General features: G+C 45.1%; 2 protein-coding genes across 4 annotated transcripts in view; one reads left to right on the top strand and one right to left on the bottom strand.

The window, feature by feature from the left end:
- Nucleotides 1–9,334, top strand: part of LOC106806827 — a 56,504-nt gene extending 47,170 nt beyond the window's left edge. Inside the window, exons 6-8 of the mRNA XM_014808948.1 lie at nt 8,166–8,261; nt 8,398–8,526; nt 8,943–9,334. Of these exons, the coding sequence (XP_014664434.1) occupies nt 8,166–8,261; nt 8,398–8,526; nt 8,943–9,131 (414 nt within the window). The 3' untranslated portion in view covers nt 9,132–9,334. The remainder of the gene's footprint in view (nt 1–8,165; nt 8,262–8,397; nt 8,527–8,942) is intronic.
- On the bottom strand, nt 227–3,373 carry LOC106806837 (glycine N-acyltransferase-like protein 2). Of its 3 annotated transcripts, none has more exons than XM_014808961.1 (4): nt 3,273–3,373; nt 1,417–1,911; nt 1,072–1,192; nt 227–728 (listed from the first exon to the last, which is right to left on the bottom strand). In XM_014808961.1, the coding sequence occupies exons 2-4, from the start codon at nt 1,888–1,890 to the stop codon at nt 460–462; spliced, it is 864 nt and encodes a 287-aa protein (XP_014664447.1). In that variant the 5' UTR covers nt 1,891–1,911; nt 3,273–3,373; the 3' UTR covers nt 227–459. The 3 variants fall into 3 exon arrangements, with proteins under 3 accessions (XP_014664447.1, XP_014664448.1, XP_014664449.1); XM_014808962.1 differs by having other exon boundaries at nt 3,250–3,373; XM_014808963.1 differs by lacking the exon at nt 3,273–3,373 and adding an exon at nt 3,117–3,229.
- Nucleotides 9,335–14,218: the final 4,884 nt, after the last annotated feature.

Below are 14,218 nucleotides of genomic sequence, written 5' to 3' on the forward strand. Positions count from 1 at the left end.
ATGAGTTTTGTGTTCACAAAACTCATTTTTGTCCAGTTTATAGGTACAAAAATGCCTGTCCTGCATGGCGCCCCGTAGCTACCGTGTGAAGTCGTTATACCCTCTTAATTGTGTCGACAGAATCGAAAACATGGATGCGTCCTTCCACATTCAGTGCACAAATATATAGACTTATTACATGTAAATAGTAATGTTATATATATATATATATATATATAAACCGTATTCTATAGTCTGTCTGTGCAACTTCCTTGAAGTAGCTTGCGTAAAGGAATCCCTAATTACTTTTGGCATGAATGAGAGAGAATACGCGCTGGTAACTATGCCAGCACGATGACCTCGATGCCGATGTCGTAATGCACGCTACATGTAGTAACTAATAACCATTACCACAGTACGAAGCCGTATATGCCACCCCGCACCCGAGCATGGGTGGATCAGCGGCGTGGCCTACGATAGCTAGAGCTTGGCAGATGCCGGTGTGTAGTAGCAGCGGAGGGAGTCGCCCTTCGGTACGACGCTGAAGCCCGTAGCGTGTGCAAACTGATGCGCAGCTTCGTTGCTGTAAGCCGCGTAGACGAATGTGTTCTTCCTGCCCGCCTCCAACATTGCCTTTTGAAGGCGATGAGCAAGCTCCAGAGCGACTCCTTGCCTGCGTACGGACTTGTCGACGAATAGGAGCCCGTTGCTGCCGTACTCGTGCGACATCAGACAGCCCATCATCTCGCCTGCATTTGATAAGAACCCCTCTGTACATTGTAGCAAATCTGCTCGCTAACGTGTGTTGGAATGACTTGCGGTTGAAGTGCATCGACTCGCGTGCAAAGCGTTATAGTCGTACTACTCGCCACTGTTCAGGTTCATATGACTCACGTATTGACATAACCTTCCGCTCACCTCCCGATTAAAATTTAAATATTTATGGCTCATGTGCATAGTCTTTGTTCTCTGCTCTGCGTGTCAGGATGCGAATGAGAGACGGTGCGTTTTAATGTGCTGTTCTTTGCTAATGCGAGGAATTATGCATGTGTCTTTTACTTCCGCAGGTTAATCTCTAATAAGCCGAATTACCTTTCGCATCCCACAGAGCACAGCTGGGAAACTGCAGGCATTGCTTAATGTACTCCTCGGCTCCTTCTGTCGTACCAAATGCCCAGTTTTGCATCAGCTTTCCGACTGCATCCTGAGGAATCTGTAAAATAACGAATACGAAACGAAGCGAGAACGAAACGAATAACGAAATAACGAAGTCTCGTCTGCAAACTTTACAGCTTATCACAGTCGATGGCTGGCACGGCACAACTCTGCGCGTTGAGTATGGTTTCGTTCTACATTTTAAAGGAAACAGGAGTTCGGGAGTCAATTCACATGATGTGTCTTCTTCACGTATAACATATTCGCCTGCTATCGGCTAACCTTGGTCGCTGTCCAACCGTCCGGCAGAGAACAGTCTGGCAGTTGCTCGTCTATCTCTCTGTAGTACATTCTAGCTGGCTCGCCATCCACGAGCTTACCGCGTTCGCCGGTAGCGTCTCTCAGCGCGTCCAACTCGGTCTCAACTCTAACGGCAGAGAAGATCGCATCTTTCTCCCAGTTAACGATGCCCGGAATACTTAGCAGACGGGTCAGTCTCTCCCTGCTCTCTCCGTACAGGCCGTAGTTCTTGGCCGTGAATTTTGAGAAGTGTTTGCCGTCGCTGCCTTTCGCCGGTCGATAGACGAGAGCGCCAAAGTCGGGCCAGTCGTCGACGACGAATTCGACGCCGCTCCACTGTCCCCCGTGCACGCTCTGCGCGAGGTAGTAAGCCTTCAGCGAGAGCGGGAAGAATCTCTCAAGTCGGCGCGTGAGCTCGGGCAGCTGCGAGACTGCCAGCCTGATAGCGCTAGCCATCAGCAAATGCTCTCGGAGGATCTGCAAGATTAATCACAGCTAACGGAAACAATTTGTCACGTGAAATCTTATCAGACGGAAAGTTGGCTAAAAGTAGATGGGCTGTGGCTTACTAATGCTCGTAGGTAGTCAAGGTCGCGCAAAAGGGTTCGATTGTGCGTCCTAGTCAGTTCCTATCATGTCTCACTTGTGCTTTTCTACACCAAATAACCTTCTAAGCAAAGATAACCCTAATGAATAGATGTCTCGTGTTAGGAATCATGTTACTATAGTCTATCAAATTTTAGTAGTTAACCCCACAGATAACCCTGCTCAAGAGTCACCATGGGTATTGTCATTTCGTTATTGTATATTAGATTGGTCTTCGTGTGGGTAACATACTCGTTTATAAGGTCTTTGCGGTGCATGGCTCGTTACTACACACGTAGTATTTTACTGGCACCAGCTAACGTGAAGATAATAATTATAAAGAGATATGAAAACTTAGTAAACAACAGGAAACCATAGAGGACAAGCTTACCAAATCTCATTACGCTGTGCTACGAACTATCAACACATACTGTGTCGATTGTATATAATTAACGCCAACATTATTCGATGCAAACTAATTAAAGACAACATCAGCAAAACAGCAAGTATGGGAAATCTATTGAAGCCATGCCTACAGCATTCGCAGCAACAACCAATTGGCGTTAGTAAAAACAGTAAATATATGCAGTAGTACGGCAATCCATAGTATACTCTGTAACCTTTTCAACACGTTGTACTGTATTACCATTGAATCAGTGCACAAGCAAACATGTATCGTGAATTCCCTCACGAGACTCTAGTATAACCAGTCTTGGCAAAACTGGAAAAGTTTTGGCAGCCGAATACCTAAATAGGGCATTAGCGAAACCGCTTCCGCCAGATCAAGCCTATCGTTGTTGTATGATTGTAAGTAATGGTAGGCAGAAGATTTCAAGCTAGATGAATGCGGTAAAACAGACTAGCTCCCGCTGCTTCCAAAAATAGAATAGAAATAGCATTGCAGACTAAATTCTTTTCCTATAACAAACATCATCTATCAACGACAGAGTAACGATACTACATCCATATCCTGCTATCAACCGAAAAACACGATATATATACCGGCCTCCTGTGAAACGTTGCACCGTTCCTCCATGTAAAAGGTCAACTCACGCAGAGACATTGCATGGGAACGAGCCGGGCATTGCGCATTATACCTGCAGGGTAAGCCGTCAGAACTGTTTCTTTCGCGGCCAACCACCCAACAACACACTGCGTGAACAGCGATAGAGCCTGCAAGACCTTCTTTCTTCATTGAACCATTTCTACACCAGCTTAATTACTTCTTACTTCGTGTTACGTGCAGGACTCACTCAACGTGGTGGTAGTGCATGCGACGGTCGGTGTGGCCGGAACGCAAGGCAGGGGAACGCAACGAAAACGTTACACATAACACTTACAACACTTGCAGCGAGCTGGCGAGGCTGGCCGTGGCGAGGTTGTGGCGTGGCTGGCGAGCGAGTTGGCACACAAAACTCGCGGCGGACGGTGCAACCGGCCGTTTCCCCGGGCGCAGCTAGGTCGGGAGCACTCACGCATATCAGAATCGAGCTCGCCCCATTGCGACTAGCGAAGGCGGAGATTGATGCACGTGCGGCGAGCAAAGCTCGCATGAAAATATAGTTCTTACTCTATCTACGTGTCCAAAGTCTCTTTCTTATGTCCCGGGATGTCGTGTTTACACCGCCATGACGCTTATAGTTATACGTGGACGGGGCGCCGCACACACCTATAGCAACTGCCAAGTGAACCCTGTCCTCTGAATTATAAAAATAACACCGAATGGACTCCTTTGGAGCTGCAAGTCACATGCATACACTGTACACATGCAATCAGGAGTAAGATAATATAGATCTTCTATATTCTTCTTCTATAGATTTCTATATTATCTTACTCCTGATGCAATATGATGGCGTTTTGCCAAAGATCTCCGGCCGCATAAACAGATGTTGGTGCGGCGTGTGCGCACGTGGTTTTCAGAATGGAGGTTGCAGCAATAACCCTATCGTTAGCACACATGCTGAACTTCGGTCAAATGGTTCAGCCTAGGGCACTGCTGCTGTGCGAAAGGCACTTTGTCTGGATTTTAATAGCGATAAAGCGCTCTGGTTATTTTTCAAAACCTCGACTCGTTGGACTCGGGCCATTCGTCATACACACACACACACACGCATACACACAATGAAACACCGAAACACAATAAAAACGACTGAGACCCGATGAAATACATGAATGTGTATAATGATTCACACCCGATGGAAGCAGGAAAAAATGATGGTTAGTTCATAACCGCGTTTGTGCAACCATTAGTGTCTATAGTTCTCTAGCGTACATATATATACCGTGTCCGGGAAAGAACTGCATGGTCAACTAACGCTGAGAGGGTCTATGTCCCCCGGGGTACTGCCGGAACGTACCCTGGGTACGGTCCGGTATACCGGAACGTATCCTGGTACTATCTAATATGCCGGACCGTACCTCGCCTACTCCACTAACGAGTCTAGAGAGTCGCCTACGCCTACTGCCTAACCCTAACCCTAACCCTAATCCTAACCCTAACCATATCAAATAGTGACCAGGGTACGTTCCGGCAGTACCCTGGGGGACATAGACCCTATGAGCTCAACTAACTATATCTATACATAATACTACAAACTACCACATTTTGGTTGTTAATTGTTGTTAATACAGCGTTAATTGTTGGGAAACTCTCCATTATAAACACTTATTTACAAATCCATTACAAACATTTTAACCTAGCTGCGACACAAAATCATCCATTGCAATGATTAATTATTATAATCATATATATTTAATTACATCTTGCTGAGAACGGATCATTGTCGACCCTTCTTGAAGAAAGTGTGGAATTTTAGAACGCTAATTGAGCGTTTGGTCGATGCGTGTAGCGTCGCATGCAAACCAGCAGCTCAAGGCTAGAATGACTGATGTATACATGTGCATGATGTGTACCACTTATTCTTATCTCCCTCTGGTTCCGTCTATATTGGATTACGCGGTCCACGGAGGGTTGAGTCAAGTTGCAGGCTGCGATCATTTTTGCTGAATTTTCATGAGACATGGTTGCCTCTGTTGTAATGAACATGTCTCGAAATATCCACGCCATCGCCCTCGTGGTTGTGCCCACATGTTACGTGTATGAATGTCGCATATCTTATACCACCCCATACATGCTCGCACTCGTGCACGCATGCACACGCGCGCACAGGCACGCACGCGCACACGCACTCACGCACGCACACGTCACAGATTGGCATTGAAATGTTTCTTTGCCTCCCGGAGATGCCTTGACAGCGTGTTTAAACAGCTCTGCGCGTACAGATGCAGCTATGTAGCCATGTCACGGCGGTCGTGTTTCCATCAGTAGTACAAACACGGCGAAGGATGGACTCCCACCTCGGTTACAACCCGAGAATATCTCCACATAGCCTCACGAGGGTTCTGCAAATTCACTCACGCGGCCAGATATAGCGCTCCGAGACCAGATATATCGTACGTCTTACTCAGCTATATAATGAGTTATTTGCTTACGTACGCCGAACGTAGACGTGTTATTTGGTTTATACAACGTTGGCTGTCGATTTATCGGGCCTCATTGGCACTCCGAAGCAGCCAACAGCGTGGCGAAAATATCGCACGCCCATACACGATGGTTTCGAATGAGATCTGGCTGGCCGTGAAAGCCTGTCACATCCTCGCGGATATTTGCCCGGTAAAGCCGGCAATGTTTTCGGCGATCAAAAAGACGTCGCCGTAGCGCAATTCGATTTTGATTCTGCCCCCACCTCTTTGCAACGACGTCGACGCGTTTGCGACGCGTTTATCGCGAAGACTATATTGAGCTACCCGCGCTTGCCGTGGCATGATCAACGGATGCCGGTGCGCAACGCGGTCTCTCTCTTACGGTATCCGCCGACAATTACTCCCCGATGCTCTCAGAGATTGCATTGGTCGGTGAGGAAAGTGCAGGGTTTTTTAATGAAAGCGTGTGCTGTTATAGAACCTGGGAATGATTTTCGACTTTGGCATTCGGAGCGCTATATTTCGACTATACCAGTATATATACTTCGAACTCTTCTCCGGGTTCAGGCGATGCGATATGAAATGTAGACTCGGTGACTATAATATACGTGGAAATGTGCTTCTCGCCTTCATGCCATGCGTCAGGAATCATCTGAGGATAAAGGGCATAACAAATTTATTGGGGAAAAACAATAAGAGCAGTTTATCGGCAAACGGCCGCTTTGTGCAAGCGCATTGATACTCATGCGCACATGAACTCTGATGGATCGCCCACCAGACAAACGATTGTTGTATTATGATAAGGACTTCATTGTGTAATCGTATTACGGCCGTCCTGTAAATGCATGAGTTCATCACCGTTTATCATATTATGTTGTAATTTTTTTTGTGTGATTTCGCAAGATTAAAATACCAATATAGAGTATAATCACGATTATATTGACCAGAGATGAATTCAAGGCAAACAAGTATATTGGATCACGGAAGTGTGTTCACGTAACCCCAAATTTCTGGATAAAACAGCATTCGATGCGTGGTTCTAATTCGTTCAAGCTATTTCTGTACAACAGGTTCAACTAAACAATATTGCGTACTACATAAATGACACTGTAATCTTCCTAATGGCGGGAAGTCCATGTGATCGCTCGAGTTAGGGCCGTCGCTCCGTGGCTCCGTTTGCCTCTGGCGATATGGGATCTTTGAACTATAAAGGATAATTAAGGTTAATTTTTGAGCACACCCACTGTCACGGAAGTATACTTAATGGGCGGAGCCTCAAACGAAACTCGAACCTGCCACCATTTCCTGAGACGTAATCTTTACTTTACAAGCGTTGACGTCATTACAGAAAATAGTTGTTTGCATTCAATGTGGCTGGTTGCTTTACATGTAGCATTTGCATAGTTCAATATAGTAACAACACATATAATAATTGAGATGTTCCTGTATTCTGATAGTCTGTAGACGCAGTTTTAATAAGTGACCTCATGCTGGTAAAAAGGTGCATTGCATGCATATTTTGGCAACCAATTGGCTGATGTTTACTTAGCGCCGGTTTTGGGGGTGTGGGCAGACATTTGTGAAAATTAGGTTTAGCTTCAAGACGTTTTAGCTTGTAAAGGCGAAAGAAACGCTACCAGTTGAAATACGTGGGATGGTGTCAGAGTAAACAGAGCAATGATGCGAAGTGCTTTGAAGTCTGCAGAACGCATGAAAAGGAAAGGAATGTCACGATGAACATCTTGAAAACAATTGAGTGAATCGCGTAGGGGACAAATTGGTGGTCAAAGAACGAACCCAACGGGCAAGGTTTTCGTTAGCTTAAAGCTGTAGGCTCGGCTACTTGCCATTGACGATACTATAGCTTACATCACAGAGCAAATAATCCATTGAAACCTCAAGTCGAGATATCAGATACATGCTTGGAAAAGGATATGAATTCCCGTTGCACAAGCCCCAGTGAGACAGTTTCGATAAATTTATTGCTAACCAGCTATAGCGCCGCATTAGTAGATAATAGCATAGATATATACAACACATGTGTTAATATGTTATATGATTCATAATTAATTATTAATTATTAATTAATTAGTAATGATTCATAATTAAATTCATAATTTGATTTAATATGTTAATAATTCATGTGTTGTATATATCTATGATAATAGCAAGCGTTTCGCATATAGGTTTCAAGATCTATTTTCACTGTGCGCTATATCCCGCAGTATGTTTTTTAATGTTGAGCCCTATAGGGAAAATGCATTAAGAAAACACAAATATATCTTGCACTCAACTGAATACTTACGTCTAGGCATTTCTCAGTAATAGCTGATGCTCTGCACCGTCTGGCTTCTGAATACATCAGAATAAAGTACGTTGGTCGGGCTACCAGAACCCGTCGATACGCTGTGGCTGCCACCTAGTGAGCTGTTTTGACATGAACCATCGGATACTTGCTCATACGTTGTTTTCATCCCATTGTTGAACCCAACGTTCCTTAATTAAATTTGATCTCATTATCTATGAGGATGTCGTCGTTCCTTTTGTAGACCTACATCATTATCTAGTGACATCTCACAGAGAACATTGCGAAAGTGAAATATCTGATACTCAAATCGCAGTTTAGTTAGCAGTTAAATGATCACATGGCTTATATTTTATAGGGCTTCGACTACATGGCAGTTGGTCACACGCAATCGTTGCCACGGAAACGACACTCTAGCAGCGGTGCGACGAGCACCCGACGAAAACCGACAAATGTAAGTGCATGATAACGCCGCTGTGGTCAGTTCTACTTGTTACGGTCTGTACTTCCTGCTACTCCACCCCACTTGATCGTGTATACGCGGTTGAAATACCACCGGAACGTTTCTAGCAACGTGCATCTTTCGGCAGATTCCAGGATTGGATGCTAACCTCAAGTTCGAGTGCATTGTTGTGCCAAAAGTGCGACCAACACTGGGCATTGCCATAGAGGGAGGTGCAAACACCAGACAAACACTGCCTCGCATAATAAACATACAGGTAACGAACCCATTTCGCTTACCAACATATCGATAGACCATATAATGGGTGACGCGAAGACCATCCCAACAATAGTGTATTAGGTAGGCTGTAGGCTCTATCTATTCGTTTTCATGTAGGTAACCTTAAATATTGAACAACAAATTTTCATATGCAGCATAATTTAAACCTACTTTAACTGAACATATTCATTAAATCCAGAGTGTTATTTCCCTATGAACATTTACAATGAAGCTGCTAGGATGAAAAAAGTTCAATAGACAAAGTAAAACGATTGAAAAGATGTATGTCACGATTTAACTGGAATTAAAATTATCAGTTAGATTGAAGGAAATAATTCGCCACATCCCCCCCCCCAGACATATCGGATGATTAGCCCCTTGACTGACGGCGTATATACCCGATGTATTTTTCAGAAGGACGGCAGTGCCTACGAAAGCGGAAGGTTGAAAGTAGGGCACGTGATCCTGGCCGTGGACGGGCGCCCCCTAGAGGGATTGCCGCACATCGAGGCGGCGCAGACGATTGCCGACTCGTTCCACCGTATCGAGCAAGACTACCTCGAGTTGTTTGTCACCGACACGCCGCCGAAAAAGACCTACTAACTGCCTCCACATCAGCATCGTCATCATCATCGTCGTCGTCGTCGTCGTCGTCAACATCAATCTCCCTTCCATTATGACGTCGCTTCTCCGCCTTTTCGCGACCATGATAAAAGACCATGTTGGCGTCTTACTGGAAAACCAGCATCAGCGCGTCCGCCATAGAATTGCACAGCATAGCATTGGTTAAATAGGTTGGTGTCGCCGGTAACACGCTATTCGAAAGACCGCATGCAGTGTATTGTACGCGGTCTTTGCAACGAAGAGCGTATAGAGTTGTGCCAACGCGGCAGTGTCATCGTCGCTTCGCTGATTGAACGGCAAAAATAATGGCAACGAGGTAAGCACGTACCCTATTGCTATGTTGTTCATCAAAGTCGCGGATAAAAAAAACAGTTTGGGGTGCCTCTGTGTTCATAATAATATTTTCTAAGAGAAGCGTGTTGACGTATTACCCGCGGAGGTCGCACGAAGGTCGTATGGAAGTTGGTATTGATAAGCAGGGCGGCCATTCCCCGGCTCCAACCGGGGAGATGGAAACGGAATGCGAACATTGACGTTGCTGCGCGCAGACTGCGCGCCACATATTTCGCATTTTCGTGGTGATTAATCGCTTTCGCAACGAACAGAAGTCTTGCTAGCTGACGCACGACATCTATGCATCTAGGGTTTACGCAGACTGCAGTGCCGACGCGGGAAGCGTGTAAACAAATAGCGTGAAGCGTTTGCACAGTTGCAGTTTTCTCAGTTCGGCGCCAACGACGCTTTCGCGATGACGTTGCATTTTCGGTCGTTAGCCGTGAAGTAGCTCGGCATTCATGCAGGAATTGACATAGGGTCACCCGCCGACAGCAATCCTCGCGTCCAAAGCTGTCAAGCGCACGAGCGCTGCCATGCGGTCGTCACGAGTAATAACTATTGTGTACATACGTTGTGTGTATCGGCCCATCGTTTATCGTTGCGGCCAGTTAATAACTATAGTCGTCTCCGAGTTGTTTTTCTTGTTTTCGACGTGATCTCAATGCTCATCTTCGTTGCTTGCGTGTACGACGGCCTATGAAGTACGTGAGCATTATGCCAAGCCGTTCACATCGACGCGTTCTCTCCGTTGGCGGAGGGCGCAATCATCATTGTTACCCGCATCTTACTGAGGCTCCTATGGGAGGCGAGAGCAAACGGATTTTGTTGTCTCCGTCAGAGTTTCGGCAGTTGCTAATCGGTATAGATGTCGCTCGTGTTTAGGAAGGGCAAATATAGTGATAGATGTCCGTAGTACCTAGAGTGTGAGCCGATCTGGCATCATCGTTCGGTTTGTTTGCAAAATTGCGCGCTTTCACTGTTGATCTTCTCTGATCAATTGCTGGAGTAGCTGCCCTGTGCAGCTACCATTTTTCTTACCTGTCCATGAGTGTGCTTACCTTCAGGTTACCTTACCTTTATTGTTAAGGTACCGCCCATGATTAGCGGTGTGTATAGAAGATACATATGGAATGTAGAGTGCGTAGTTGAATTGTATAAAGCACAGCCAAAGCAATAATTTGAACCGTTATTGCCAATTAGATTAACTTTATTACTGTTGATTACTTGTAAAACTTGTTATTAGTTTTAAGTGAAATCCTTTATTACAAAGTATGGGTGATATTCATGCAGAAGTAATCCGCAACAACTTTTGTTATGGTACGTATTGTATACAGATAATTACTGCGTGATGAGAATTATGCCCATGCGCATGTGTGTGCGAAAGAGTACACGCACAGGTGTACGCACGCATATATCACACGACACACATACACGAACGCATATATACATATATATATATCTTTCTTTCTTTTTTTCTCGATTCTCGTTAGGATAGTCTTAACAAAATGATCTTACTAAGTACTTTGCTGGCTATCGTGAGGAGCATGATCCCTCTCCAGTTCGTGCAGTCACCAAGATCACCCTTCTTCGGGAGATTTACCAAAAGACCTTCCAGACTTACTTCGACATTCCAGATCTTATTCAAAAGAGCATGAAGCACCTTGACAGAGACCCAACCACCTTATTTCCAGGCTTCAGGAGGGATGTTATTGCATCCAGCTGCCTTCCCATTCTTCAAGGTCTTTAGCGCTTTCTTGACTTCTGCCGTAGTGATTGGTCCTGTTCTGATGTTGAGTGGGGAGCCCTCGAGGAGGTCTCTGGTGCCGGTCTGTTTAGGATCTCTTTAAAATGTTCTTTCCATCGATTAAGCTGTTCTTAGATCTTGGTTAGGAACACACCCTTCTTGTCCTTAACTGGCTTACTCTGGATATTTCTCTTCCTGCTCAACAACCTCGTGGTATCGTATACTTTCTTCATGTCTTTCATCTCTGCTGCCTCCTCCGCTTCATGAGCAATGTTGTCAATTCTTGCTCTCTTTTCTCTTCTGCAACTCTTCTTCACTTCACGGTTCTTCTCATGATACAAGCGTGTTGTTGTCAGCTTCTGGTTCCTCGTTTTAGCATTCTCCATCTTTGCCTTTAATTGGCGCCTCTCGTCGACAAGTTTCCAGGTTTCTTCGCTCATCCATTCCTTCTTTCCTTGTTTAACCTTGCCTAGCACTTCCTCGCAGGTAGTGGTGTACATCTCCTTGATTCGTCTCCAGTCTTCCTCCAATTCGAGGTCGGTGTTGCCATGCCCTGTCATCGGCGTTGCACAATGCTTCGTATTTATTAGCCAATGCTATTACAAAATTCGTCCGTTACTCGTTGGTCTCTCAGTTTAGCCGTACAATATTTCGTCCTTATAGATCTAGCTTTCTTTAGAACTTGCAGCTTCATCCTGATCTCAGCGATGACTAGGTAGTGATCCGACCCTACATCTGCGCTACGTTTCACTCTTGTATCCTGAAGTGCAATTCTCCACCTTTTGCTGATGGCCACGTGATCGCTCTGATTTTCTGTCACTCCATATGGGGATTTCCATGTGAGCTTGTGGGACTTCTTGTGCTTGAAAAGAGTCCCGCCAATTACAAGTCCATTTGACGCACAGAAATCGCAGAATAGCTCTCCGTTCTCGTTGATGGTACCTTCCCCGTGCGCTCCCATTTCTCTGTCTCTGTTGTCTGGACCTACCTTGGCGTTCAGATCGGCTGAGAGGGTCTATGTCCCCGGGGTACTGCCGGAACGTACCCTGGGTACGGTCCGGTATACCGGAACGTACCCCGGTACTATCTAATATTGCCGTGACCGCGTAGCCCTCGCCTAACTCCACTTAACTGAGTCTATAGGGAGTCGTCTACCGCCATACTCCCATACTCGAACGCTCTAACCATAATCCCTTAAATCCTAACGCCTCAACGCATATCAAATATGTGACCAGGGTACGTTCCGGTATACCGGACCGTACCCAGGGTACGTTCCGGCAGTACCCTGGGGGACATAGACCCTATGAGCTTCAGATCGCCAATAACCAAGGTGAGATCTCTTCTATATGTATATGCGTATATGTATGTATATATGCACGCACATGCACACAAACGCATACACACGCGCGTACGCGCACACACGCATGCACAAACAATTGCGCGAGTACACGTGCACACACACGTGCTCGTACCACTGATATATATATATATAGATATATATATATATACAAATAGTGGAGGATGGCATTTATTAAACATTTAGAACTTGCATGAATGCGTGCGTGGGCGCGTTCATGCGTATGCATGTGTTTTTTTTTACTCTTTACCACACGCGTACAGATGCCATATTATTATCATCGCTTCATTCGTAGCTGAATAGTTGTCTTTCTTTATAGACGTGAGTCACCAAAGCGGTATTTATCTACACGTCTTCTTGCCAGGTGATCTGTTGTCGAGTTCATTTTGCTGTTATGCTGCTGTTGTATATATCCTACTACACAATATTTTGGTCTACAAAAGTACATGTATATGAATCTAAGTAACGACAGTTAAATTGCATATAATCATTCAGAGAACGTTGGCAGTAAAGTTGAGGCGCCTATGTCCGCCAGATCAGACAGTTTCTCCTGTACCACATCAAGAGGTCGTGCCAAGCCTGTCGCTTCAAAACATGCGTAAACATCACGCAACGTAGAAATAAAGTCGGTTGAGTAGTGTACATATGGGTATGATATATATAATCAAGAGCATATAAAGAAGGTATAAGAACATATATGCTCTTGATATAATAAAGAGCTCATAATATTATGAGCTCTTGATATAATACTCTGTCACTGTAGAATTTCCCTCGGGAAACAGGTACACCGGTTACAGTCCTATAGTATAGACCAAAGGTCTGATAGACCAAAGGCCCGATAGACCGAAGGTTTATTCGAATACGCAGTGGCTACACGTCCGGAATCGGTCGCTTAGCCTCCAGGCTACGCATCCGGACATCCACTGATGCCGTATTCGAACGTGAATATGCCGCACATCCACCGATGCCACTATAAACCATATATATGCCCTTACCATAACCCTAACCCTAACTCTAACCCTAACCCTTTGCAACATTCGGTCTATCGGACCTTCGGTCTATAGGGCTGCCCCCGGTACACCGCACGTTGTATAGACGCTTTGCAGATGCCAAAGGAACGTTCGAAAAATGAAAGTAAAAAATACCGCTACTGCACGTGTCGGTGCAGTGCGGGACGTGAAAGGACCATAGCGCTCATAAATGTCGAGTGTGTAGCTTCAAATAACAGCATACAAGCCTTCAATGTAGACCGAGAGATATTTAAATTAATTATCGACTTCGGCATCGCAGGGCAATTTACAAATTACAGCCAGTGAACGTGCGTTCTTATATGTATATGTTCATACTTACTTATTGCACGGAGGGAAACTGGAAAAATACTTCATCGCTCATGAACAATCAATACATTGACATAAGGGAACAGCAGTGTTGGTGTTGTGGTGAGTGGCTGGCTAGCTTTACTGTTCGATTTTCACACCCGTCTTACTCTATTACTATTCTGGCAATAAATCTTGCTCGGATCATCTCTATGAAATGAATTCTTATTAATATGTATCATTGACGTATGTAACTCTTTATTATGTGGTAACTCTCGCTATATTGACATCAGTGACCATATGGAGAAACGCA

Source organism: Priapulus caudatus, unplaced genomic scaffold (assembly GCF_000485595.1).
Source record: "Priapulus caudatus unplaced genomic scaffold, Priapulus_caudatus-5.0.1 Scaffold181, whole genome shotgun sequence".
Lineage (NCBI taxonomy): Eukaryota > Metazoa > Priapulida > Priapulimorpha > Priapulimorphida > Priapulidae > Priapulus > Priapulus caudatus.

Bases quoted from the DNA above. Each gene is read 5' to 3' on its own strand.
- LOC106806837 (XM_014808961.1), bottom strand. From the start codon at position 1,890: ATGGCTAGCGCTATCAGGCTGGCAGTCTCGCAGCTGCCCGAGCTCACG. The intron at 1,193-1,416 runs GTTAGCCGATAG...GTTATTTTACAG, and splicing joins ACGGTTGGACAGCGACCAAG to ATTCCTCAGGATGCAGTCGG. The intron at 729-1,071 runs GTAATTCGGCTT...TATCAAATGCAG, and splicing joins TGCTCTGTGGGATGCGAAAG to GCGAGATGATGGGCTGTCTG.